Genomic DNA, 25632 nt, shown 5'->3' on the forward strand with positions numbered 1-25632 from the left:
TCCCAATCTGACCTAGCCTCACTCTCTTCTTTCCCAGTCTTCTCTTTGGCATAATCTACACTTCAGCCTCCTGGGATACTGTATCCTACAGTGCCATGTACCTGTACACCTTTGAATCTGTTATTTTCTTTACTGGGAAGGACTTTCAAACTCCCACAAACTCCTACTTAATCCTGCAAACTCGAACTCAACTTTTAATAGCAGCCAATTATTTGCTTAGGGCCTAATTATGGCCAATGAGGTCTGAGATGATGTCTCTTAGGAATCCTCTGGGAGTTCTCCTACTTAAGAGGCAGGAATCATCATGGGTCACACCAAGGAATGGCAAAAATAGAAAGGAAAATAGTGGGGGTCAGCTACACTTTGGTTTGTCCAAGCATACTTTCCAGTACACTTACCATGTTACAACTTATCTCCTCTATACGAAGTGTTCCCTGATGACCCTGTTGAGCTGCGGAATTGATTAACCTAAAATCTGATGTGGTCATTCACAGCTAAAGGCATCTGTAGCCTTTTGTTGTTTATAATGTAATAATTTTCTTACAGATACTTCCCCCATTAATTCAGGAGCTCTTCTAGGACAAAGATACCCAGTCTTCTTATTCTTTGATTTTTCCCTGGGGATATAGGCTCCTGTCTATCACTCAGTGAACATTCAATAAATATTTGTTGAATTGTGAAAAATAAAAAAGGGGGTTTTAACTTTAAGATACTTAGCCATAGTTATAAACACTTAAAAGGAACAGAGTATTAACGATGTCTGATGGAATATAAATTGATGAGATCAGTTCAACAGGCCAAATTCCAAATCAGTTTTGCTCCTCTGGAGTTGGCCTCACAGTGTCTAAAGACTTCCCGATTCTCCGGTTGCTTCATCAGCAGGGACAGTCAGCCACAGCTCTGGGGCTGTACTGGGAAAAATGACAAAAGTGATCACATCTACCTCCGATCCAAGAACTTCCTAAGGTGCATGGTATGAGATACCAGGAGCCAAAGTCCCAATGAGATCATGGGGACATCTCATCAGGGTCCCATAAGGTTCCTAAAGGTTCCTAATCTGTGGGACAGGAAAACGTTAGGCTCAAAAGCCTGCAGGTCCCTCCAAAGTTTATTTGTTTTGAAGGTGAGATTTCTTTCTTTTCTTTTCTTTTCTTTTTAGATTTAAAGATTTTAAACATATGATGTCTTGCCTCGCATAGTTTCTATGGAAAGGGAGGCAGTATATTTGAGGATGGAAAAAGTAATTATTCTGCCAAAACTGTCTTTCACTAATGCTGAACGACTGGGCAAATTCACCACATTTTCCACCTTCTCACATGTCTTAGAAACCAAGTCTTTGCCAGTTTCACCACTGGTACAATATTGGTTATGCACAATTCAAATGTTCATCTGTAATGACAAAACCCTTAATAATAACAATGATAGTAAAAACAACAGGCTATTTTTTTTGCAATTTATAAAGGACTTCCACATGCATTATCTCATACAATCTTCACAAAGTTGTCTTAAAGAGGCATGGTATTTTTGCTCTATAGACACAAAGGCTTCAGATTCATGAATAGTGGCAAAACAAAAAACTGACCTTAAATTTTTGGAAATCTTGTTTAACATTTTTTTCTCTACACTGTGCACTTAAGACTTGGAAGCACCCACAACTATTTATTAGATTAAACCTAGTTCATTGAGTATCAAAAGAACCTTCACTACTTAGGAGAGTAATAATTTTTTAAAAGATGAAGTTATTTTACCAATATTATTCCCTAAGACAAATAAAAACAGTCATTGAGAAAAAGAATATGAAACGCCTTCATAATGCTACTAAAGTAAAGGTTGGATGGTTAAATAAGTCGGAAAAGGTGTCAAGTTCGAAGTAAACAAAATCAAGTAGAATACACAAATAAGATGAAAAACAGAAAACAGCAAAATACGTTTGGTTAAAATTCAGCTAGTGGAAAATATTAAGACATTATTTATAGATTAATGAATAAAACAGAAAACTGGGTGTTTTGACATAGAGCAATTAAATTAATGGGTATGAAATTCCTTCTCTTGCCTCCAGTGAAAAGCACTGGCAGTTTTCTGATGAGGTGAGATATACATAATGCAACTTTAAAACGCATACAAGGAAAGCGTAACATGACTCAAGACAAAAATTTTTAACCAGAAGAGCTATAAAAACACCGCTCTGGGCCATATAGAACACAGTATGCATAATACAGTATTTTTAAAAGATTTTAAAATAGCACATCACATATGAAAAAATTTTTTAATCCTGCTCTCACATTAGAATAGCATGTCAGAAAAGTGAAAACTGGACAGGCAAATCTTGTCCTCGAAAGTATGTTTAATAAACTAAATCCTTTAAAATTCTCAGTACAGCCTATATATCCTCAAGCACACAGAGCTTGTTTGTGTTTCTCTATCACAATAAGATCCTTGTTCTATTCCCAGCAGTTAACAAGTTCAACAACTTTAAAAAAAAATATTGCTGATTTAGACTTACCTTACCCTATCAAATGCAGTACTTCAAAAATCAAAATTGGAATATCAATTGTGACCCTTGCCCTTGTGAACCAAAGGAAATGAAAATTAGCTTGGGTAAAAGAAATGACATAGCCATTACAGTCTAGATACATAGCAAAAATGCATTACATGTTGAGAGTAGCTTTATTCAACTGAATCATGAGAAAAACAACAACAACAAAAATAAATGGAATGATTCTGATTCGTTTCTGCTTCCCTAGACTGATTCAAGATAATTTTCTTAGATTTCACAGATAACTGTGATTTTTCTATTTTACCATGCCCTGTGTTGATTCTGCTTTAGATGCAATATTCCATTAATGAGGAGGTCTAAATTGTGAGGTACCATTGAGTAACCAGAGGCTTACAGAGTTAATTACATGACATTCTTAACCAATGATGTATTTCAAAGAACTTTATAACAAGTATAAGGTGTTAAACAAATGTAAGTCATATATTATCATAAAATAGCAATTATTTATAAAGCAATGTGTGTATATCTATGCATAGGTCTTTTATATAGGAATTTATGTATATATTAAAGAGTTTTAAATGTACATATTTAAATGTTTTTCCTGCTTATACTCAGTAACTCATAGATTAAGAAGAGTAAAGTAATTTCCTCTTCAGATTCAGACAGATGCTTCTAAACAGTGAGTTGTATGGATCAGGCTAAGAACAACAATTGAAATCATAATTACAAGAAAAAAAAATCTAACTGTATAATGTATTATACTCCAAAAACAAGGAGTCTTCAATTTACAAAGAGATTGCTTTCCAAAATTTTACTTGTTGGATCTGTTACATAATATTTTTCTGTAGATATGTGGTTAGCTTCTGAACTTGGTAGATAAGAGTCTACTAACTTACAAGAAATGTAAACTATAACATGATATTAACTGTAACTAATCTTTGTCTTTATGAATGCTTTCCTAATATTGGAAGCCAGCTGTCTCTTCTCCCTCATCCTTTCTGCTGTGTACCTTTAACCAATTTTCATATTAAATAGTTTGCATAGGCCTACTCTCTCATTTATCAAAGTTCCTCCAAAAATAAACCCAGAGTTTAATATGGAATTCCAGATGTGGTCAGACTAGAGCCAAGTGTAGTGGAGTTCTTATCTTCTGTAATCTAGACATGGTACTCCTGCTGGTGTGGCAAACTCCATGAGCTATTTCAGTGGTCATGTTACTCTATTTGCTCACATTAAGCTTTAAAGTCAGCTGAAATCCCTGTATCTTTTACAAATGAATTACTATAATTGAGACCAGCCTGGGCAACATAGCAAGACTGCTGCTTCCTTAAAAAATTAAAAATTAACTGGGCATGGTGGGCACCTGTAGTCCCATTTACTTGGGAGGCTGAGGTAGGAGGATCACTTGAGCCCAGGAGTTTGAGGCTGCAGTGAGCTATAATCATACCGTTGCACTCCAACCTGGGCAACAGAACAAAATTCTGTCTGCAAAATAAAAATAAAAATACTAAGAAGAATGAGTTGGCGAAACATCCAGAGCACAGTGTAGCTGAAGTTCTAAGCATGTTGAGTTTAGGTCCAGAAACAGACAAAGCAGCATTTAGTTTAGATTTTACAGGACAATAAAACAGAAGTGTTTCAGGCAGGGGAGCCAAATCTAGTTCACTTCCTGAAAACAGGTATACAAAGGAGCTTCCACATTCATGAAAGGAGACAGAAAAACATATTACTAAAGGTTGCCTGTGGCTATTTCTCATATGAAGCTGTGTGCCTAGAGAGGTCAAATTGGACCCAAACTTTCAACCAGAAACTGAGCAAGGAATAAGGAATATTTCACACTTGGGGCAGTTGCTAAAGCTGGGGCTTGCTGGGTAGAGAAGCAAGCATGCTGGAGAAGGACAGTCTGCCTGAGAGAAGAGAAAACAGCCAGACTTGGATAGACACAGCATATCAAATTTGAATCAGAATAATTCCCAAGCACAGAGATAATCATCATGAATGATTCTCTCACACAGGAATTTTGCTCAGTAAGAAACCCGGGGGCCAGGCTGGAAAATGGAGAAGTATCTTCCAATCCCACTGTCTCTTAGTCTTATGATCTCATGGGTTCTTTACTGGTGGTGTTGAAGCTCCACAACCTCAAAATCTCTGCTGTCCCACATTTTGGTGTGCTCTCAGTCCCACTATCCCATATTCCGATCTCACAGTCTCACATTGACACTCCCACACTCTTCAAGTCTCCCAGCCCTGAGTGCTCAAAGATGATTGCAGCTTTGCAATAATGCATTCTCACACTCTCATGGTTAAGCAGTCCCCTGGTCTCAGTTATGTTGGCCAATTTGAAATTGGTGATCACGGGTTGATAATGATGGTATCTGGCCCAATTACATGATTTTCTTCTGCAACATTCACCTGCCAGACTATAGTCATGAACAAAATGGATGAATGCTCCTTCCAGGGTTGAGAATTCATTAGGCAGATTCCAGGGAAAGAAAGAGAGTAGATGGACTTGAAGGTATTTAAAATGCAGTGCGTGCTGTGCAATATATCTTTGGAACACAACTGCACTTGATCCCCTTGCATTTACACAAACAAAAAAAATGCATATCCAAAAATATGGAGTAAGTATAATGATAGATCATGGAACTAATGTGTGCAATAAGGGAACTGAAGATAACAAAAGGCTGGTGGATAGAAAGAACAGTGAGATCAATGGGCAGGGAGCCAGGTGGGGTCACAGTGCAAGTGGATTGGAAGAAGAGGCCATCTGGGATCCCAGTCAGCGTCTGAGACAATGAATTTTGAGACGGCACAGTTTCTGTTCATGACAGAGAGCATTGTTTGATGCTAGGCATTCTTGGCTGAGGTGAATATAATGATATGATTCCTTTAAAAGATGAAGTTATTCATTTAATAAGTAACTAATAACCAACTGTGTTTTCAAAATGAAGTGGTTAAGTGGTTTCATAAGTAGCTAGTGGCTGGTCCATAATTTTGTACATTCCTGGCCCATTGGGCAGCTGAAGTTAAACAGGGGGTGATGTCAAATTCCTGTTCTGTTTGATCAGCTGTGTTCTGTCACACCTGTGGTCAGGAAGTTGGCCTCATCCATACTCAGTCCTGCTTTTCATTGTAAGCTATCATTTTGTACACTGTGTTACCCTTCTGTCAATGTAATCCCTTGGTAGACGAGCAGCCTCCATCGTAGCTCTTTGTGGAGTAGGGAATGGGAGGGCAGTAGTGGGGAGATGGTGAGGAGGGAGGAAAGTGATAGATTTTAGCTATGGCCAGTGATTCTTTCAGCTGTGCTCTGAGGACAGGCTTTTTAACGTCCTGACTTTTGTTTGGACCCCTCATGTCCCCACTTGAAAATCTAGTATACAAAAAACCTTGTATTATAGTTTGTTACTCTAATCCTTTAGAATTTTAGGATCTGGGGGCCAGATGGGGTACATGCATAGAACTATATGGTGACTGAAAATGACCACTGACCTCAAACAGGCAGGCAGAACACAAACACGAATTACATTTTAAAGATGTTTTGGATTTAGGGGGGGGAAAAGTTGATTCTTTGGCACCATGTCGGACAGCAATACATTTGACGGCCCAAAACATGGCTAAATTGGAGCTTGTGTTTACAGCAGTATTCCTGGTATGAAACTAAACCCCTCCACAAGCCTTCTTCTCAAAGTTCTCGCTGGCTTCCTGAATGGGCATGGCCCGTTGGGCAGCTGAAGTTAAACAGGGGGTGATGTCAAATTCCTGTTCTGTTTGATCAGCTGTGTTCTGTCACACCTGTGGTTAGGAAGTTGGCCTCATCCATACTCAGTCCTCAACATTCCTGGCGAAATTGGCCAGGCATGTATTCCAACCTCACAGAAATTAACTTTTCTTCTCTTTTGGGGAATCATTCTCAAATTTCTGATTGGCTTCTCAGTTTGGAGCAGAACTCTAGGTCACTGGTTTTGAAACTACTAGTTTCTTTTTTTCTTTTTCCTTCAAGATCAAAACCAGAAATTGTCTAAACAAGTAACAAAATTAAGTTTAGGAAGGTTACAAGGCCAAATGAGATCATGGAGATATATTACTGATTTGGAAGACATATTGAGTTTTTTCCTAATACAACAACTGACTTATTATACATTCAGAATATTTATTCTAAAATAAGAATACCTGTTTCCTATCTAATTCATAAGGAAATGTTGATCATACATTAATATGAATTACACTAATCACTTCTTATGAAAATGCAAATATAGCTGAATGTCTTTTTTCTTAATAAAAAGTTTTAAAAAGTTATTAATGAAAGGAGACAGAATTAAGGAAATTAGTCACTATCTTGTGATATTCACAAAACAAATAATATTAAAAATGCAGTGATTAAGAAAAAATGATTCTTATAAATGTTAGCAAAAGGTATGAAAATAATTGTGTGATATGAGACAACTATATCTTTATATAAATTTTCATATTTTTCAGTATCTTCATAAAGCACAAATTTGAGTTTACTTTCTGCAGCAGAGAGTTTTGCTTCTTAAGAACAAAGAATTTAATACATGGATTTTTGCCAGATTCAGATGTATCCTTTACATCACACCTGTTCAACTACCCTTTTTCTCCAAAAATGTGTTTGATCATTCAGCTTGAAAGAAACAGCTTTTCACTTCCATTTACAAATCTCTCACATTTTTCACAAAGAAGTTATTTGTCTGCAACTACACTTACAGCTCTTGAAATTTACTGCATAACATCACTACAGAGGTCAAATCTTAGGATCTCTGTCCTTTTTAACAATCTTAACAGGGAAAAAGAGTTTTTCTTAGACTTTAATCCAGAAAAAAACTGGTAAATGCTCAAATAAAACTTCTCAAAAATATGCAGATCATTTTTTATGATTAGTTCACTTTACTTTGACCTTTTGTTCTTGGGTTCTTGATAGACTAAAAAAGATCGTGTGGCTTTCTAAGTGAAGATGCTTATTTTCTGTCTCAAATTCTTTCGAGTTTTATAAAGATCATGAAACAGACTCACATTTCACGCTCCGATTTTCCAATCAGATAATGAATGGACAGATAATTTTTAAGTTGGAAAAACATATCTGTTTCACCTAGGACATTTTATTTATCAACAATAAGCTATCAATAACAATTACATACTTACTTTCTCCAAAATGAAGTCAAGTTTTAAACTTTTTAAACTGAAACACTAATCTACTACCAAAAAGGTCACTATTTCTTATTACAAAAATCCTACAGTTCATTTGTTTTATGCATTTAATAAAAAAAAAATTTCAATGCACATGCAGAGCCAACTTGTGAATCTTTATTTCTCTCAATTATCACATAATTCGTTACTGAAGTCTTTGATTCTGCTACTTGGTTGCCTAGCTCAATCACTGGTAGGTAGCTTTAAATGTTTCCCAGCAAGAAAAAATATACCAGGGCTGAGTGTGGCAACTCACGCCTGTAATCCCAGCACTTTGGGAGGCCAAGGCGGGCAGATCACTTCAGGTCAGGAGTTCGAGACCAGCCTGACCATCATGGCAAAACCCCATCTTCACTAAAAATATAAGAATTAGCCGGGTGTGGTGGCACATGTTGGTAATCACAGCTACTCAGGAGGCTAAGGCAGGAGAGAATCATTTGAATTTGGGAGGCGGAAATTTCAGTGAGCCAAAATCTAGCTACTGCACTCCAGCCTGGGCAACAGAACCAGACTCTGTCTCAAAAAAAAAGAAAAGAAAAAAGAAAGGCTGGGCACGGTGGCTCAAGCCTGTAATCCCAGCACTTTGGAAGGCCGAGGCGGGTGGATCACGAGGTCGAGAGATTGAGACCATCCTGGTCAACATGGTGAAACCCCGTCTCTACTAAAAATACAAAAAATTACCTGGGCATGGTGGCACGCGCCTGTAGTCCCAGCTACTCAGGAGGCTGAGGCAGTAGAATTGCTTGAACCCAGGTGGCGGAGGTTGCAGTGAGCTAAGATCGCGCCATTGCACTCCAGCCTGGGTAACAAGAGTGAAACTCCGTCTCAAAAAAAAAAAAAAAAAAAAAAAAAGAAAAGAAAAAAGAAAAGATGTACCACATTCACTAGAAGCAACTTTCACAATCTTTTTTTTTTAAAACAGATACATCTGAAACATGTGTCCTAATGCGTATGATAACAATATAAAAAAAATGGATAACATCTGTTTTTGAACAGTTGACATTTCAGCATGTCCACAGCACACGGACACATATACACATGGCGTACTTAGGTTTCATGATGCCTGATAGACGTGGCAGGGGCCCTGAAGTAGCAGTAATTTGTCTAAAGGCATTAACTGGTGCTTTCTTCCCTTTCATGTGGCTCTCAGCTATAATTAACGATGGCCGGTTCCTGCAGCATTATTGCCAGTGCCATTAATCCACACGAAGATGTCATTTATTCCAAAATGATGCCAAATCCTATGACTCATAAGTTAACAAGTCTAAAGTTACTTGCAAAAGCATTGTATGTGAAAACAATGTAGAAATGCTTCCGTACAAAATAAAAGGCAATTCCTTCCTAGAAAGCTGAGTCATTAACTTACCTAAACAGGAAAGGGGCAGTGACAGGGAGAAAGAAAGGGCTATACTATTAGGTATGATCTCGTCTTCTAGTTCCGCTGTTTTATTGCAAGCTGGATGCTCCAAGATATTCAAAAAACATTTCCCATCCCTACTCTCCCTCAGAATTTATAACCTTATTAGAAGGCTAGGTGTGGTGGCCCAGGCCTGTAATCGCAATGCTTTTGGAGGCCAAGGTGGGAGTATCACCTGGAGCCAGGAGTTTGAGACCATCCGGGGCAACAGAGCAAGACCCTATATTGATCTGAAAAAATTAGCCAGGCATGGTAGCTCAGGCCTGCAGTCCTACCTACTCTGGAGGCTGAGGCAGTAGGATTGCTTGAGCCCAGGAAATTGACATGGCAGTGAGCAAATATGCCACTGTGCTCCAGCCTGGGCCACAGAGTGAGACCCTGTCTCCAAGAAACACATATATGAACAAACTTATTAGAAAACAATTTTAATGTATCTAAAAATAATAGAACATACAAAATATTCATTGAAAATGCTAAATTTAATATAACCAAGTGGGAAAAGTTTTGGACAGGAATATAAACACAAGACCATTAAAAAATTCCAAGTATACATAACCTCCATGGATATACATTTACGTGTATTTTTGGCCATATTATTTTCCACTAATCCAAAAGGCAGTTGGTTGTAAAATAAACTATTATTTTATGTACCACCAAGAAAATTGCCACTGATTAACCTATGAATAATGTTACTGATAAAACAAATCCTTGAGGAGCTATGCTAAAATTTCTACCAAAGGGTTAGAGATAACTATTTTCTCTCCCTATGTGAAAGAACATTTTAGAAAGGCTTAAGTAGATTCATTTTGAGATAGGGTCTTGCTCCGTTGCCCAGGCTAGAGTGCAGTGATGCAATCACGGCTCACTGCAGCGATGCAATCACGGCTCACTGCAGCGATGCAATCACGGCTCACTGCAGCCTCAACCTCCCAGGCTCAAGCAATCCTTCCACCTCAGTCTCCAGAGTAGCTGGAACTACAGGCATGCACATTTTTTAAAAAAAACCATTTGCGGTAGATAAGGGGTCTTCCTATGATCCCCCAGCTAACCTCAAAATCCTGAGCTAAGGCAATCTTCCCTGCTTGGCCTCCCTAGTGCTGGGATCACAGATGTGAGCCACTTTGCCCAGTTTTGAATGAAATTTTTGTTTCACGCAACCTCATTGTTTCTTAACACTGGAAACTTAATTGCATAAATTATGATATATCCATAGAATATAATACTATATAGCCAAAGAAAACTAGAAAGGGATATGGAAAGACAATATAGAGAGAATTAGAGAGAGACTCACTAGTCATTGGTAGGAAGAAGGAGGAGGAGGAGGAGGAGGAAGAGGAGGAGGAGGAGGATGAGAAGAAAAACAACTTTTGGCTCTTAATAGCAGTTATCCAAGTGCTGAAATTATAGTGATTTTTCTTTGGTTTTCTTTAGTTTCTAAAACTTACATAATGAATATGTAAGCACACACAAGCTCATTTAATTCTTGAGGTTTACAACTTTTTGTAGCAGATGCCTTTACAAAAACAACTCTCTGTTACTTGCATTTCTCAAACCTGGGCACTAGCCACTAAGCACATGTAACTATTTAAACTCTTTTTATTTTTTATTTTTTATTTGAGACAGAGTCTCTCTCTGTCTCCAGTGAGTGGAGAAATCTTGGCTCGCTACAACTGCAACCTCCTGGGTTCAAATGATTCTCGTGCCTCAGCCTCCCGAGTAGCTGGGATTACAGGTGTGCACCACCATTCCTGGCTAATTTTTGTATTTTGCAGAAATAGGGTTTTGCCATGTTGGCCAGGCTGGTCTTGAACTCCTGGCTTCAAGCTATCTACTTGCCTCGGCCTCCCAAAGTGCTGGGATTACAGGTGTGAGCCACCACACCTGGCCTAAACTATAAAAATTCAGTTCTTTGGCCCTACTAGTCACATTTCAAGCACTGAGCAGCCACATGTGGGTAGTTGTTGCTATAACTAAACAATACCTATTCATCATCATGCAAAGTGCTGTTAGAAAGAGTTGCCCTAACCATGGTTTGACTGGGATCTGTGTAATGAGATGCTATTCATAAACATTATAAATGTGCTTTCTTTCCTCTTGCCTTTCTGAGCACATGATCTCCATCATATTCTACTCCTGAAGTACCCTCTGCCTTGAAAGAATGAGATTTGTTGTAGAAGGATGCAAGGTGGGAGACGAATATAATATTCAGCTTCTGACCCTGGAAAACAGGATTTTTTTTTTTAACAATAAAGAGCCTTGCAAATCAGGCCACTTTCTTAAGGAAAGATGCTTTAAATTTCCCTCACTCTCATTTCAAGCATTTACTAGACAAGTGTCTTCAACATTTTGCTCACATATCCCAATGCACTTTTGAAAAGCTGTGTATCTTCTTTGCCTATTTTGAATTGGCATCTAAAAATGTTCATCATAAATTTAGCCTCAAAGATTTACTTTCTGATATTAAACATATCAACAAAATTTTGACCCTGCATATTTAGTTCATTCACTATATGGAAATGTCTTTCTTACTACCTAATCAGAAAAGCCAGTGCTCATTGTTAAAATAATCAGTCAAATTAGTAATCTGCTAGGAAAAATCCAACTTTGACTTTTAAAAATTTATATCCAGGTATTAATCAGGATCCCTTTGATAACTTTCTCACTTCTGGATTCAAATTCAAAGATATCAGTGGGTAGGTAATATTCAAATTCAAAGATATAGATTGATAGGTAATAGATGGATGACTGATTGAAAGATAGATAGACAGACAAGCAGACCATGTGTTTTTTTGTCTGAATGAAACAAAGAGGTGCCTCTTTCAGTATTCCTTTCTATTCTTGTTCTTCTAGTTTTGTTCTTTCTGGACTCACCCTCAGGAATTATGCATTCTAGAACCATCCTTTTATTTAGCACTCTAGAAATCTTTTACTGTACAGTACTAAGAGTAATGTGCTTAAAGGATTAAGGAGCAGTGAGAGCCATGCCTGTCTTTTCTTCTCCATCTGTGCTTGTGTGTGTGCACTCTCTCTAGACAGATATAGGTATAGAGATACAGAGATATACATACCTACACGCACACAATCACATACACATACCTCTTCCATATTTATCATTTCCTAAACTTGAGCTATCTTCTGGATTTCATAATAGCCTCCTTCTCTTAATAGCTGAGCTTCTAAAAAAAAACTTTCTCTACTTCCTCCCCTCAATTCATTTCTCACTCCACTGCCATCCAGCTTACACTCTCATCCCTCAGTGGAAATGGCTATAACCATGATCAACTAATTTCTGTATTTAATGTACTCTTTTCACTTTTCAAGGGAAATTTTCCTCTTAGGGGTAAATAATACTGTTGAACATTCTCCCTCTCCCTTGATTTCTCTCCTTTCTTCGTTTTTTTTTGTAATCAAGTTCCCCTGGTTTTCCCTCCCCACCTGTCCACCTTCCTCCTTTACTTCACTCTGTCATGGGGGGGTCTCCTCTCGTTCCACTTCCTCTCCCTTCCATTTACTCTCAGACCTCCACTACCTCCTGCAGACTGACAAGCCCTAAACATATATCTCCATCCAGAATTCTCTCCTGACATCCAGATTCATATATTCAGATGACTGGACATCTCTACCTGGATGAAGGCAACTCTACCATGTTTTCTCCAGACCATGTTATTCCCATGTTTGGTAAAAATTCTATCATGTTCCTAGCTGTCAATGTTAAAGAAAAAAAAAACCCAAAATTCAAACATCCAATCACTCACCAATTCCTGATTCTACTTTTCAGTTGTTTCTTACATTCTCTCTTCTCTCCATCTACACTCCTACAGTGTTAAGTCAAATTTCAATCATTTTCATCTGAACTACTGTAATAGCTGAATTTACCACCCACTCTTAGATGGTTAATTTTCTAATTAGCCATGTGGCTCACATCATTTCCTTGTTGAAGATTCTTCAAAAGTTCATGTTTCCTCAATGATAAATGCATAGGAGACAGGGAAGTTCTTAATGAGAGATGTGATCAAGCAGAGATCGTCTGCAGGAGCTTGTCTTTCCCTCAAGACAAGTAAAAAGAAGGCTGGAGTCAAGGAGTATTCAGAGGGCGGGTGAAGTTCAAGAGAAATGGAACAGGAAGAGCTCTTTTGGGAGCCTTGGATCTAGTTTAGACCTTGGGGCCAAGGACAAAGAGAGAGATGGGCTGGGTTATGTTTTAGGGTGCTTGCATAGGAGACCAGCCAGATAGATATTCAGGAAAGAAAGTTTATGTGAGAATAAATATAAAAATACTGAAAAATCTTTTAAGCCCAATAATAATTAGAGAGATTTGGAGTTGAAATCCACAGCAAGACAAGACATACTTCATATATAATAACAGCACTAAGTAGAAACAGTATCTATCAAAATGGCTCACCAGTATCAGAACTCACCAGTGATAATATTAAATTCTACATTTAAATATAGATTTTTCAATGACTATTGAGAGTTAATCAGTACCTATAGCATCCTTTTCTAGGAAAGAGAAAAGGTCTATAGTTATGATTATATTAGTTACAACTATTTAGCAATATTCATCTTAGTATTCATCATTTCTACCAAATTTGTTGATTTGCCAAATATCTTCTCAATTTCCAAAAAATACTTTTTAAGCCTATGAATTTTTAATAACAGTTTATGTAAATGCTTAGGTGTTTCTGAGAGTATTAATTTTTAAAATGTTATGTGATATTTCATTCCTTACATTATCTCTGTTTAAGTCAGTTCTGCTAGTTCATGTGGGTGTGTGTCTTTAAGATGGTTAGTATTCCTTAAATATTTAGTGATCTTTGATTGTTTAAATTTGTGAATGAAGGACTGGGCTGATTAGTTGAAGCAACTGATGGAGATTATCCTTCAAGGATTTGTAGCAATCTTTCCCCAGTTGGCTTCTTTCTTTCTTTCTAAACAATATTATTTACATTTTGTACTTTAAAAAATATATTTGAACTTTAATAAAAATTGTATATCTATTTCTGCAAGTTTTTATTTTGTTCAATATATTTGTGATATGTATTGATAGTGATGAATACATTGCCAAAATACATTGATTTTTTTTCACTGCTGCATTGTATAACATAGTGTGATTCCTGTAGATTGACATTTGAGATCTTTTAAATTTTTTTGCTGTGATAAATTATTAATGAGTTTATAATAGGTCTCCTTTATTCCAAACACATATTAAAATTTACTTTTTAAAAAATACTATATTTAGGATGGTATTTAGAGTCCAGTTAAATTTGTTATAGAACTGTCCTTTATATAAAAATATACGACAGGACCTGGGCAAGATGGCCAAATAGGAACAGCTCCAGTAGGCAGCTACCAGCTAGATGAACGCAAAAGGCAGATGATTTCTGCATTTCCAACTGAGGTACCCAGCTCATCTCATTGGGACTGGTTAGACGGTGGGTGCAGCCCGCAGAGGGCAAATAGAAGCAGGGTGTTGCCTCACCCAGGAAGTGCCAGGGGTTGGGGAACCCCCTCCCCTAGCCAAGGGAAGCCGTGAGGAACTCTGCCCTGAAGAACCCTGCAGTGCACTCTGGCCCAGATACTATGCTTTTCCCATAGTCTTCACAACAGGAAGACCGGAAGATTCCCTTGGGTGTCTACACCATCAGGGTCCTGAGTTTCAAGTACAAAACTCAGTAGCCATTTGGGCAGACAGTGAACTAGCTGCAGGAGATTTGATTCTGTTTTTTCATCCCCCAGTGGTGTCTGGAATACCAGCAAGACAGAACCCTTCACTTCCCTGGAAAGCGGGCTGAAGCCAGGGAGCTAAGTGGTCTAGCTCAGCGGATCCCACCCCCACAGAGCCCAGCAAGCTGGGCTTGAAATTCTCACTACCAGCCCAGCAGTCTGAAGTTGACCAGGGATGCTCAAGCTTGGTGGGGGGAGGGGCATCCACCATTACTGAGGCTTGAGTAAGCTGTTTTTCCCTCACAGTGTAGATAAAGCCACCTGAAAGTCTGAACTGGGCGGAGCCCACCACAGGTTAGCAATAAAACAGTCATGTTTCCCCCATGGCTGCACTCTTTCTACAGAGCAGGCAAATGCAGACAGTTTTCTTATCCCTCAAGAGACAAGAACAGTCAACTTGTCCTCACTTTGATTTACCTGAGGTGTTTGCTTCAATTGTACCGAACAGTTAGAACTTGGTAAGCACTGCCATCTTCGACTACTTTTGCTTGGCAGTTTAAAACTAACCAGAAGAAAGGCGTTGCTCCAAAATTATTTTGGCATAAACACTGTGCACCACTCTCTCCCACCAGATAAATCTGACTTTCAATAAATCAACAGCAATTAGTAACCTGTGGTGGCATTTTTCAGTATAGTATTAGAGACTCTAGAAGAGATGGACTTGCCGTCTGTTCTTACCTTGGCATTTTCGATGCATGGACAAAGCGCCCACGCTGCGCTGGCCTTCACGTCTGGGTGAGGATTTTTCAGCAGGGACCACAACAAACGGACTCCATCTAAGCGATCAATTATCCTGTTGTGGAGCCCAAAATCATGATACAAACTGTCATTAGTGTGTGAAGACAAACATTTGAATGACCCACTTATTTACACAATTCTAATTATTTTTTCTCCCTTCGATATTTTGCTTAGTATTATTATTATTATTATTATTATTATTATTGCAAAACTTCATCAACAGTAGGGAGGTAACATGCTGTTAAATTGTCAGGCCTCTGATTTCAGTTTTAAATCCATTACACAGAAAACAAGTTGCATGATGATTGCGATTCACATAAACTGAAAATCAAGCCACGTAATTTTTAATTAGCTGTACACAGACTGTTACCTAAATGTAAAAATACTGGTTTCTTTCATATAGTAACATCTAAATACTTTCCAAAACAAATATTTATGCCTCAAAACTGTGCAGTTCCCTTTTTTATTTGGTCTATGTTTAATTGACTTACCTTACTGTATGACATACTTTAAACGCTTTCAGTCCTAATCTAGCATTAGGAATTAAAATCATTACACCACAGTGCATCCTTTGTTGGGCATGAATAACACGTAACTTGTTTTCCATGTGCAGCCTTCCCAGCAAGACTAACATTGCAGACTGTGTTATAATTACTTAAACACACTGTAATCAAAATATCTTCATGACTAGCTGAAAAATGAATTATCATCAGAGCCATCTCTACACCATCTGTCTTCTGTTTATATATCAATCAGTCCAGAAGCATAACCTCGCAGTAAGGTCCACTGGGTACTCACAGTGGAGAAGAAGGCCAAACAAAATTTAATAACCTTTACAAACATGGCTTTGTTCGGAAAGGTATATTAAACTCAAAGCAGATGAAAAAAGATAAAGGCCATCAAAATTCCTTTGATTTTTTAATCTCAAGTTGAATTAAACACATGTAGTATTGAGCCACAGACAGAATAAATACAAGCTTAAAATGCCATTCAAATTCTTCCTTGAAAATCGACATAAAAACATCTACATGTCTTGATTACCTTAGATGAGTTTACCAGTGGGGAAAATGTATTATTCCAAAGTTTTCAAGTAGGATATCAGTTTTGCATAACCTTATAAAATTGGTGATGTTGAAAGAGCATTGAAAAAAAATGGTGAGGCAGATAGCCTATAGCAGGATAAAAACTGTCTAAAAAAGGACTTCTAACAAGAAAAAAAATACCTGTGAAAACTATTTTAAAGCAAATCTTAAGTAAATAGATCTTCAAACCTTAAACTTTCATACCATGCTGAGAGAAAACAAAGTTTTATTTCTCAATTTATGGAAACTCTAAAGAAACATACTGGCACTTCACAATGAGGGATTTGCTTTTCAAGTTTAAATTAAAAAGGCATAGTGCCTTCCGTATGCTACTTAAAATATAACTAATGCCAATCTCTGAGTCTGGTTTTTTTTTCATATAAAATTTCACAATGAACAACAGTGAATAATAGTCTGCCCCATCTTCTTGCAATTTCGCAGCACATTTGGCATTAGTAATATTTAACTGTATACTGCTGGCTAGAAATAACTCATCATTATAGTGGAAGTCATTTGGATGGCACAAATTTGCAATAAAAATATTATCATTCAATCTTGGACAAAATTTCACAATTAACTTTAAAACAAGTTCCAGACAAAATTTCACAATTAACTATAAAAATTCACTATAATTGTTAAAATTAGATCTATCATTTCCCATTTCCACCCAAACCTAGGCAATTCATCAGCGACTTAGTTATAATGAGTGAAGTTTTTGATCCCATTACTGGTGTCTTAAAAGAAGACTCAGAGGCAGGGCCCAGTGACTCACCCCTGTAAGACCAACACTTTGGGAGGCCAAGGCAGACAGATCACTTGAAGTCAGAAGTTCAAGACCAGTCTGGCCAATGTGGTAAAATCCTGACTCTACTAAAAATACAAAAATTAGTCAGGCATGGTGGCATGCGCCTGTAGTCCCAGATACTCAGGAGGCTGAGATAGGAGAATCGCTTGAACCTGGGAGATCACACCACTGCACTCTAGCCTTGGTGACAGAGTGAGACTCCATCTCAAAAAGAAAAAAAAAAAAGAAAACAAAACAAAACAAAAAAAACTCAGAACAGTACAAAGTGATAACTTCCTATGAGGAGAACATGACTGAAAAAAATTTGCAAACATAAGAACCAACAAACTCAGGAGTAGTAAACTTCAGAGTTAAACTTTATCCCTTCCATCTCCCTTGTGCCCTGCATGAATTCATTTGTCACTGATTTTTACTTCACAATAACTCAAATATCTGTCCATTTCCCTCTTTTCTATTTTAGCACCCAAATCCCAGTCTTTACCATTTAATATCAAGATCGTTGTGTGGGTGCATAACTTCATTTTGTGCCTTAAATTTTTCTCAATTTCAATCCATTTTACAAACCCCTGCAAAATTAATCTTCCCAAAGACACTTTTAGAGTTTCTGCCATGACTCCTTGAGAGCAGAGTGCCAGGGATATTCATTCTGTTCATAACACTAGCTAGCATATTCAATCAGACTTGTTAAACAATTTACAACTCAAAGATCACCCCTAGGGAAAAAATTCTCCAGTGGCTTCCTGTTGCCTTCATGGTATTAAACCTGCAATTCAAGAGCTCGGTATTTAAATTTTTTAGGGAGCTGGAATTTCTCATAAGACTCCTTAACTATCTACTAAACACTAAGTACTAGGCATACAGATACAAATAACAGATACACTTGGGCTGGGCACAGTGGCTCACACTTGTAATCCTAGCACTTTGGGAGGCCAAGGTAGGTGGATTGCATGAGCTCAGGAGTTCGAGACTAGCCCAGGCAACAAAGGATCCTGTCTCTACAAAACAAAAACAAAAACAAAAACAAAAACAAAAACAAAACAAAACAAAAACAGAAAAATTAGCTAGGTATGATGGCACATGCCTCTAATCTCAGCTACTTGGGAGGCTGAGGCAGGAGGATGGCTTGAGCCCAGAAAGCAGAGGTTGCAGTAAGCAGAGATTGTGCCACTGCACTCCAGCCTGGATGAAAGACTCCATCTCAATCAATCAGTCAATCAATCAATCAATCAAAAAAACAGATACAGTCAATTCTCATCAGGGGAAGTTATGTTCTATCAAGTCACTGCAAACCTTAGGTGAACAAATACGGAACCGCTCTCCCAGGGGAAATACAAAGTGAGTTTCCATGAGCCTCTGGTCAGAATGTTTTCATCAACCCATCAACATATAATGTGGTTTCACATGTATTTCTCTTTAAAGACACCTTAAACCTTATTTAATATAGATTGTTGAATCATGAATATTGGACCTACAGCCAATAGTTCTATAACTTGTGCCTGAATGGCGTTTAGAGAATACACAGATTTTTTCCAAAAGTAACATCACAACCTTCCTGCACTTAGGAACACTGGGCAGCATGTCAGTACTATGCTTAGGGACCAAATTAAAACAGCAAAATCACCATCCCAGAGCACAAATGGTAAAAAACATGTCACTAAACAGACTGCCAAATGGACGACCTGTTCGCTGTGTGAGAGCTGGAATGAAACGTCAGAATGTCACCTTTGTGGACTTCAGCGGAGAACATGTGCACCAGGTGACTCAAAATGTGTCCCTGCTCTGCACGTGTCCAGGAATGACAGTGCAAGTGATGTGAGTATTGATTTGGGAGTAATAAATAAAGTTTAGAGACTGTATGAATTCATCAACTCAGAATCTGCAAATAATGAAGACTGACTGTATTTTAATTAACCATTGGGAAACTGCAGTCTCGTGAGGGTGATAAACAGACCATTATAATCTGTAATAAATGCGCAATAAATGTGAGCGTGGGGTTTCTCATGAACACAGAGAGAAGACACCGGTTTACTCATAGACCACAGAGGCTCTCCCCTGTCACGCACTTTCCAACTGTAGCTGTTTCCCAGCCATGTCCGTATTTTACTATAATAATCCATCACTTAAGGTCTACAACAAAACCTCTGTCACAAATCCTCTGGCATCCTCCTCCTTTAAGCTCCTTTTTAATTTTGCTCTCCCTTTTCCTGCCCCTCACACCATGTTACTTTGCCTTGTAGTCATGTGTTGTGTGCTTCTTATCTCCCCAATTACCATGTAATCTCCTTGACAGCAGGAATTCTGTATTTCCCACCACACTCCCGGCAGGCTACCACACCAATGAATATTGGTGAACTGGATCTGAAACAAGACAGCCTTTGCTTACTCTTTTTCAATGAATTAAAAATCTCTCCCAACACAAGTACATTCCTCCTTAAACCTCATACTTGCAAAATACATGTTCAAATGCTAATTCTAAGCAGTAAAGTTTTCATTTGAAGTTGTCTCTAAGTGGAAGGTGTATTTTCCTAGATTTCTTGACAATTTCATTGCTTTCTGCATATACAGTGATGGGCTTACAGGTGGTGTTGATTTATAGCACTGTTGATTTTCAACAAGTCTATCCCTTTTATATGGTTCTTTAATTTGATTAGCATCTTGCTCTGAATTCATTTCCAGCTACAGTATGGTAGCTTTTCTCATTTTGGATGTTAATAGAACCCTACATTAATTTCTTGAAATTATAAAAACAAAACTGAATTACATTTTGTTTTTTTTTTTTTTTTGAGACAGAGTCTCCCTCTGTCACCAGGCTGGAGTGCAATGGTGTGATCTCGGCTCACTGCAACCTCCACCTCTTCGGTTCAAGCGGTTCTCCTGTCTCAGCCTCCCAAGTATCTGGGACTACAGGCACATGCCACCATGCCCAGCTAATTTTTGTATTTTTAGTTAAAGACAGGGGTTTACCATGTTGGCCGGAATGGTCTCTATCTCTTGACCTTGTGATCCACCCACCTCAGCCTCCCAAAGTACTGGATTTACAGGTAACCACACCTGGCCTGAATTAGATGCTTTCGAGATCTTCAACTTTATCCCAGAAATCAAACTGCCTGGCTGGCAAAATAACAGCTCTAGAAACATGAATACATGTACATATTTTGACTATTAAAAAAAGTAAACAAACCAAAAAGATGCAGCTGCTTGCTATGTTTCTCAGGCTCTTGTTATATTAACATTTTCCAGGACTGCTATGAAGTTTGGCTGGCTCGCCTGCCCTTTGAGGCCACGTATATGAACAAATGTGAACAGTCTGTGCCCATACTGTGGGCACAGGCAAGGTTGTAGGGTTTCTTTCTGGCAATATCAACATATCTATTTTGAAACCATAATTTTGCATGTTTTCTAAAAACTTCACAGTATTTGCTGAAAATTACACTGATAAATACTATTGTATGACAGTGGCTCATACTAAGTGTGGTTAGCTTAAAAGAACATGACGTTCTTAAACCACAACACTAAAAGATGAGACTGTCATCTACAAGTTTTGAAACCAAGTTGGCAATTTAGTAAAATGGGAAACATTAACATATGTTAGAATTGAAACGATCATCCCTGGGAAAAACAGATTAGAAGAGAATTTTACCTTTTAAAAAATTCTCGAAGTTTTTACATTTCTACCTCTATGTATTATTCTAAACAGGCTATAAGACAACAAATTTGGAGAAAAGATATGAATATGGCAGTCTTGGGAAAAGTATGTCAAAAATTCTTTGGGCTTTGGAAAGCAGGAGGATAGTCTATACTTTTTTTTTTTTTTTTGTGAGATGGCAGTGGTGCGATTTCAGCTCACTACAACCTCTACCTCCCAGGTTCAAGCGATTCTCCTGCCTCAGCCTCCGAAGTAGCTGGGACTACAGGCACGCACCACCATGTCCAGCTATTTTATTTTTATTTTTATTTTTAGTAGAAATGGGGTTTCACCATGTTGCTAGGATAGACTCCATCTCTTGACCTTGTGATCTGCCTGTCTCAGCCTCCCAAAGAGCTGGGATCACAGAAATGAACCACTGCATCTGGCCCATCTATGCTTTTATAGATGGCATAAACAATATGATTAGAAAGACTCTAGAAACTGTTTTTTGTCAGAAAAATTATTCATCCTACAGTAAACATTTTTTTCTTTATTTTTCTAAACTTTTATTTTTGTTTCAGGGGTACATGTGCAGGTTTGTTATACAGGTAAATTACATGTCATGGGGGTTTGGCGTACAGATTATTTGGTTACCCAGATAATAAGCATGGTATGTGATAGGTAGTTTTTTAATCTTCACCCTCCTCCCACCCTCCACCTTCAAGTAGGCCTGGAGTCTATTGTTTCCTTCGTTGTGTCCATGTGTACTCAGTGTTTGCTTCCCACTTATAAGTGAGAACATGTGGTATTTGGTTTTCTATCCCAGCATTAATTTGCTTAGGGTAATGATCCCCAGCTCTATCCATGTTGCTACAAAAACATTATAGCAAAATTAAAATGGACAAATGAGACCTAATTAAACCAAAGAGAGCTTCTGCACAGCAAAAGAAACTATCCACAGAGTAAACAGATAAACCCACAGAATAGGGGAAAACATAAGCAAACTATGCATCTGACAAAAGTCTCATATCCATGATCTATAAGGAACTTAAATTAACAAGCAAAAACTGAAAAACCCCATTAAAAAGTGGTCAAAGGACATGAACAGATACTTCTCCAAAGAGTCTTCTTTTGAACATAGCCAACAAGAATATTAGAAAATGTTCAAAATCAGTGATCATTAGAGAACCGCAAATCAAAAACACAAGGAGATACCATCTCACATCAGTCATTTGATTATGCTGGTCACCACCAGATCTTTCCATTGTAAAGATGTCATTTTTTCTTTTCACTGTATAACCATCTGTGGGGTCATATTACACTGCCTTTATGGAGGAACTCTAACCGAGCTCTAGCTATTGAAAGAAAAGCTCTTCTTCATAGAATAATGCCAACTAACAAATTGAGAAGATGAACAGAATTAGAAAAATCACTATTTTACAACTCCAAATAAAATAATTATTTTAGGAAAAGATAATTAATGGATGCTAAAACTTAAAGTAGGGAATGATTGTTGGAACAGGACTTTCTCAGGGTAGTGTAATATGACCCCACAGATTGTTATACAGTGAAAAGAAAAAATGACATCTTTACAATGGAAAGATCTGGTGGTGACCAGCATAATCAAATGGCCAAACTCAGCATTGCTAAAAGTTGGACAACTAGATATTTTGCCCCTCTCAACGTGTTGCAATGCCTTGAATGTAATAGGATCTCACTGATATTTATTGTATGATCTCATTCGTTTCTATGGCTGCATAGTACTTCATGGTGTATATGTACATTTTCTTATCCAGTCTACCATTCTTGGGCATTTAGGATGATTCTGTGTCTTTGCTACTGTGAATATTGCTGCAATAAACATATGCATGCATGTATCTTTATGGTAGAATGATTTATATTCCTTTAGGTATATATTTTATACCTAAAGGTATATATTTTATACCTTGTATATATATAAAATATATTTATTATAAATATATGTATAAATATAGCATTTACATTATATATTATATAATATAAATATATATTATATAACATAAATATATATCATATATAATATATAATTATATATATATCACACACACATACTATATATATATATATATATATATATATATATATATATATGGTAAATGCTATATTTCTCCCTTGCCTACAGAGGGACAATGAATGAATAAATGAATATATAACACATACATACATATAAAAATATATACATATAAATATATGTATACACATTATTTATATATGTATATATGTGTTATATATATATAAAAAACACACATACATATATAAATAATATATGTGTTATATATGTATATATATTTATGTGTGTGATATATAATATATATTATTATATGTGTGATATATATATTTATATATTGTGTGTGATAAAGATATAATATATATATCACACACTATATATATTATTATATATTATATAATATATAATACATATAATTACATAATCACAAACATACATATATACATATGTAACACATACATACATTATTTATATATGTGTTTTTTATATATATATAACACATACATATATAAATAATGTGTATATATATGCATACGTATATATTTATATATGTATATATGCATTATATATTCATTTATACAGTTGACCCTTGAATAACATGGATTTGAACTGTGTGAGACCATTTATGCGTGGATTTTCTTTCATCTCTGCCACCCCTGAGACAGCAAAGCCAACACCTCTTCTTCCTCCTCTTCCTCAGCCTGCTCAACATGAAGACAACCAAGATGAAGACTTTTATGATGATTCACTTGCACTTAATGAACTATTTTTTCTTCCTTAGGATTTTCTTAATAACATTTCTTTTCCTCTAGCTTGCATTATTGTAAGAAATCAGTATGTAACATACAAAATATGTGCTAATTGCTTATGTTATTGGTAAGGCTTCTGGTCAACAGTAGGCTATTAGTAGCTAAGTTTTGGGGAAGCTAAAAGTTATAAACAGATTTTCAAATTCATGGAGGGTTAGCATCTCTAACCTCTATGTTGTTCAAGAGACAGCTCTAGGGAGAAAAAAATAGAAACAAATTTACAACTATGATTGAAAATTTTCACACCCCTTTCTCAGGAGTTGATAAAATAAAATTTAAAAACTGGTAAAGATAGAAAAGACTGAAAAACACACTTAACCAGCTTGACTTACTCAACATCTTAAAAGCATTGCATGCAACTACTGCAGAATACACATTTATTTCTCTCAGTGCAAATAGAATATTGACAAATACAGACCAGATGACTGAGTCATAAGCCAAATATGAAAGAACTGAAATCACATATAATATGTTCCCTAACCGTGTGGTTTTAAACTACAAATCAGTAACAATATCGGATCTGGAAAATAACCAGTTTTGGAAATTAGGTAGCACTTGTAAATAATCCCTGGGCCCAAGGTAAATCACACAAAAAATAGAAACTATTTTGAATTAAATAAAAATGAAAACATAACTTATATTTGTGGGATGAGGCTAAAACAGTGCTTAGAGAAGAGTGTATGCCAGGTATCCCCAAACTATGGCCCGCGGGCCGCATGCAGCCCCCTGAGGCCATTTATCCGGCCCCCCGCCGCACTTCAGGAAGGGGCACCTCTTTCACTGGTGGTCAGTGAGAGGAGCACAGTATGTGGTGGCCCTCCAAAGGTCTGAGGGACAGTGAACTGGCCCCCTGTGTAAAAAGTTTGGGGACGCCTGGTGTATACCTTTAAATAGTTATATAAGAAAATAATTTGCCTATAATACCAATGAACACAGCTTTTACCTTAAGAAGCTAGAAAAAGAAGCAAAAGTTAAACACAAATAAGTATAATAAATAAAATTTAAAATAAAGGCTGATATTAATGAAATAGAGAATGGACAAAAATAGAGAATATAAAGTCAAAAGTTAGTTCATTTGAAAGATGAATAAAAATGGTAAACCACTAAAGAAAGGTTGGCAAACCTTTCCTGTAAAGGTCCAGATAGTAACTATTTTAGGCTTTGGAGGTAACATAAGCTCTATTGTATAGTCTTCTTCTTTTTTTTTTTTTTTTTTTTTTTTTTTTTTTTTTTTTTTTACCTCTATTGCATAGTATTGTTTTGTGAAACCAACTGAAAATGTAAAAATCATTTTTAGTTCACAGATTATTTTTTAATGGACCATGATCCTTCCATAATTGAGATTGATGGAGAGAAAGAAAAATGAGAATTTCTATCATTACAGAATCTACAAAGATTAAAAGAATAATATAATGGATAATATAAGGATATTACAAATAATTTTAGGCTAACAAATAAAATAAAATGAACATATTTGTTGAGAAACACAAATTACCAAAACTGACCCAAGAGGGAGTAGAAAACCTACATAGTGGCATATCTTTAAAGAAATTGAATTTGTAATTTTAAAAACCAATTAAACAGGGATCCTTTTCACAAAGAAAATTCCAAACCTAGAAAATTTTGCTAAGTAAATTATATCAATATTTAAGAAAAAATAATCCTACGCGAATTCTATCA

At 36.8% G+C, this 25632-nt stretch overlaps 1 protein-coding gene across 4 annotated transcripts in view; it reads right to left on the reverse strand.

The window, feature by feature from the left end:
- Window positions 1-25632, reverse strand: part of ODAD2 (outer dynein arm docking complex subunit 2) — a 156627-nt gene that overhangs the window by 60638 nt on the left and 70357 nt on the right. For all 4 annotated transcript variants that reach the window (XM_074405155.1, XM_039478994.2, XM_074405157.1 and 1 more), the window contains one exon: window positions 15522-15636. In XM_074405155.1, coding sequence (XP_074261256.1) covers window positions 15522-15636 — 115 coding nt within the window. The remainder of the gene's footprint in view (window positions 1-15521; window positions 15637-25632) is intronic.

This window comes from Saimiri boliviensis, chromosome 8 (assembly GCF_048565385.1).
Source record: "Saimiri boliviensis isolate mSaiBol1 chromosome 8, mSaiBol1.pri, whole genome shotgun sequence".
NCBI lineage: Eukaryota > Metazoa > Chordata > Mammalia > Primates > Cebidae > Saimiri > Saimiri boliviensis.